We start from the raw sequence: 1,608 nt of genomic DNA, 5'->3' as shown, positions 1-1,608 counted from the left end.
GTCCCTGGGCTCAGCACACAGGTGTCTCTGCCAGGAGCAGGGATGCAGAGGGCCAGCAGCATCAAGCAGCCCTGGGCACAGCGTTGACAGCTAGACAGGAGCTGACCACACCCATATTACCAGGATACACGCTGAAGAAATGCTGAAAAGAGCAGGCAGCATGGGCTGAGCCTCACCCTTTCAGGGCAGCTGACCCTAGGCTCAGATCCCAGATGTTGCTAGAATCAAAGAAATCTCAGCTTCTGTGGGTGAAAGAATAGGGCAAGTAGCAGACCACCCTCCACCAACCACCCCAGGCAGTGGTGCCTCCTTTGGACTATGACAGCCACATCCCTAGAATAAGCCTAAATGATTCAAGCCAGATGGTTCATTACGGCTTTAGCCAGGGTTATGCTATTTGCTGCCCTAATTATTGGATTATCTCTGTTCTGACGAAAGAAATTAGGGCGGTTGCTCTATGGTCCAAGCGGAGAATAAAGTGCTGTATGTTTTCCCCTCTGAAGCCTGGCCCTCGTCAGTCACCTGGGAGCATTGACACACAGTCCCCGGGTTCCCAGCAGTCCCACACAGGGACTGGGCTGGAACCTCCCCCTCCCCCCAATGTCCCACACTGTGCCACCCTCCAGCCATGTGCCCTAGCTGCCCTGCCTGGTTCCCACCTGCAGAAGGATTGCTGTTCTGTTTGTCAGCATTGTAGCAGGATGCCTTGGGCTGCAGATGATAGAAAACCAACTCATGACAGGAAAGGCCTTGCAGTGCCAGGGTGTATTCCTGCAGCAGCTTCTCAGAACCCTCAGTGGCAAGGCCTCTGCCCATTAAGCGAGCTCTTTTCCTCCCAGGCAGCAAACCAGAATAGATTTCCCATTCCCACATGTGTAGGTAAGCATGTCCAGGTGCAAACCAAGGAGGTTGTCTGTTGCCATCAGCCAGTCAGGCTCCTCATGGTTTAAGGTGGCTGCTGCGGGTCCAGGCATCACATATACTGGTAATAATAAGGCCCTGGATTTGATAAGGACCAATTTTCTATCCCATGTCTCAGTTTAAGGTCAGGGAAACCTCACCCGGAGACTGCCAGAAGACCTGTCCTTTGGTCTCACTGTTCAGAATGACATCACATGAGGCCTTTGCCCAGCTCCCCTGAGACTGATGACCATGCAGGTCTGGAGCAAGGGTGAGGTAGGAGAGTCACTGTTGGTTCTGCCCCCCACACGCACAGGTTCTCCCTGACTGGGGGTAGATTGCAGGGGGGTTTTCTGGAAGTGACTCCCCTTCCACAGAGCCCAGAGCCACTTTGGGGGCATGGTCTTGTTTTGCCAGCTGTGCTGCTCTTTTTACCCACTCAATATCATGCCAACGATGTATCAGACGCTGTGCTCAGTACAAAGACTTGAGCAGTTTGGAGTACAACTTTTGACCTCAGGGCGTCAAAGGAAACCAAGACAAAGGAGTAGCCCAGCAGTGAGGGACAGGGAGGAAGGAGGCCCCAACAGGCAGCTCTGGCTTCTCAGTGGGTACTCACCAAGAGGCCTTATTCTGAAGCCAGGAGGCAGGAAGAAGCAGGCTGTAGCAGGGTGTGGTGTTGGCCCACACCTGTAATCCCAGCACTCA

The 1,608-nt window shown here is 53.6% G+C and overlaps 1 protein-coding gene across 1 annotated transcript in view; it reads left to right on the top strand.

The window, feature by feature from the left end:
- The first annotated feature begins 885 nt into the window (after positions 1-885).
- Doc2b (double C2 domain beta) overlaps positions 886-1,608 on the top strand; it is a 24,890-nt gene continuing 24,167 nt past the window's right edge. Inside the window, exon 1 of the mRNA XM_004635475.2 lies at positions 886-985. Coding sequence (XP_004635532.1) covers positions 886-985 — 100 coding nt within the window. The remainder of the gene's footprint in view (positions 986-1,608) is intronic.

This window comes from Octodon degus, unplaced genomic scaffold, assembly GCF_000260255.1.
Source record: "Octodon degus isolate 3935 unplaced genomic scaffold, OctDeg1.0 scaffold00072, whole genome shotgun sequence".
Taxonomy (NCBI): Eukaryota; Metazoa; Chordata; class Mammalia; order Rodentia; family Octodontidae; genus Octodon; species Octodon degus.
The sequence above is the reverse complement of the archived record's forward strand: the minus strand, read 5'-3'. Positions and strand labels throughout refer to the sequence as shown.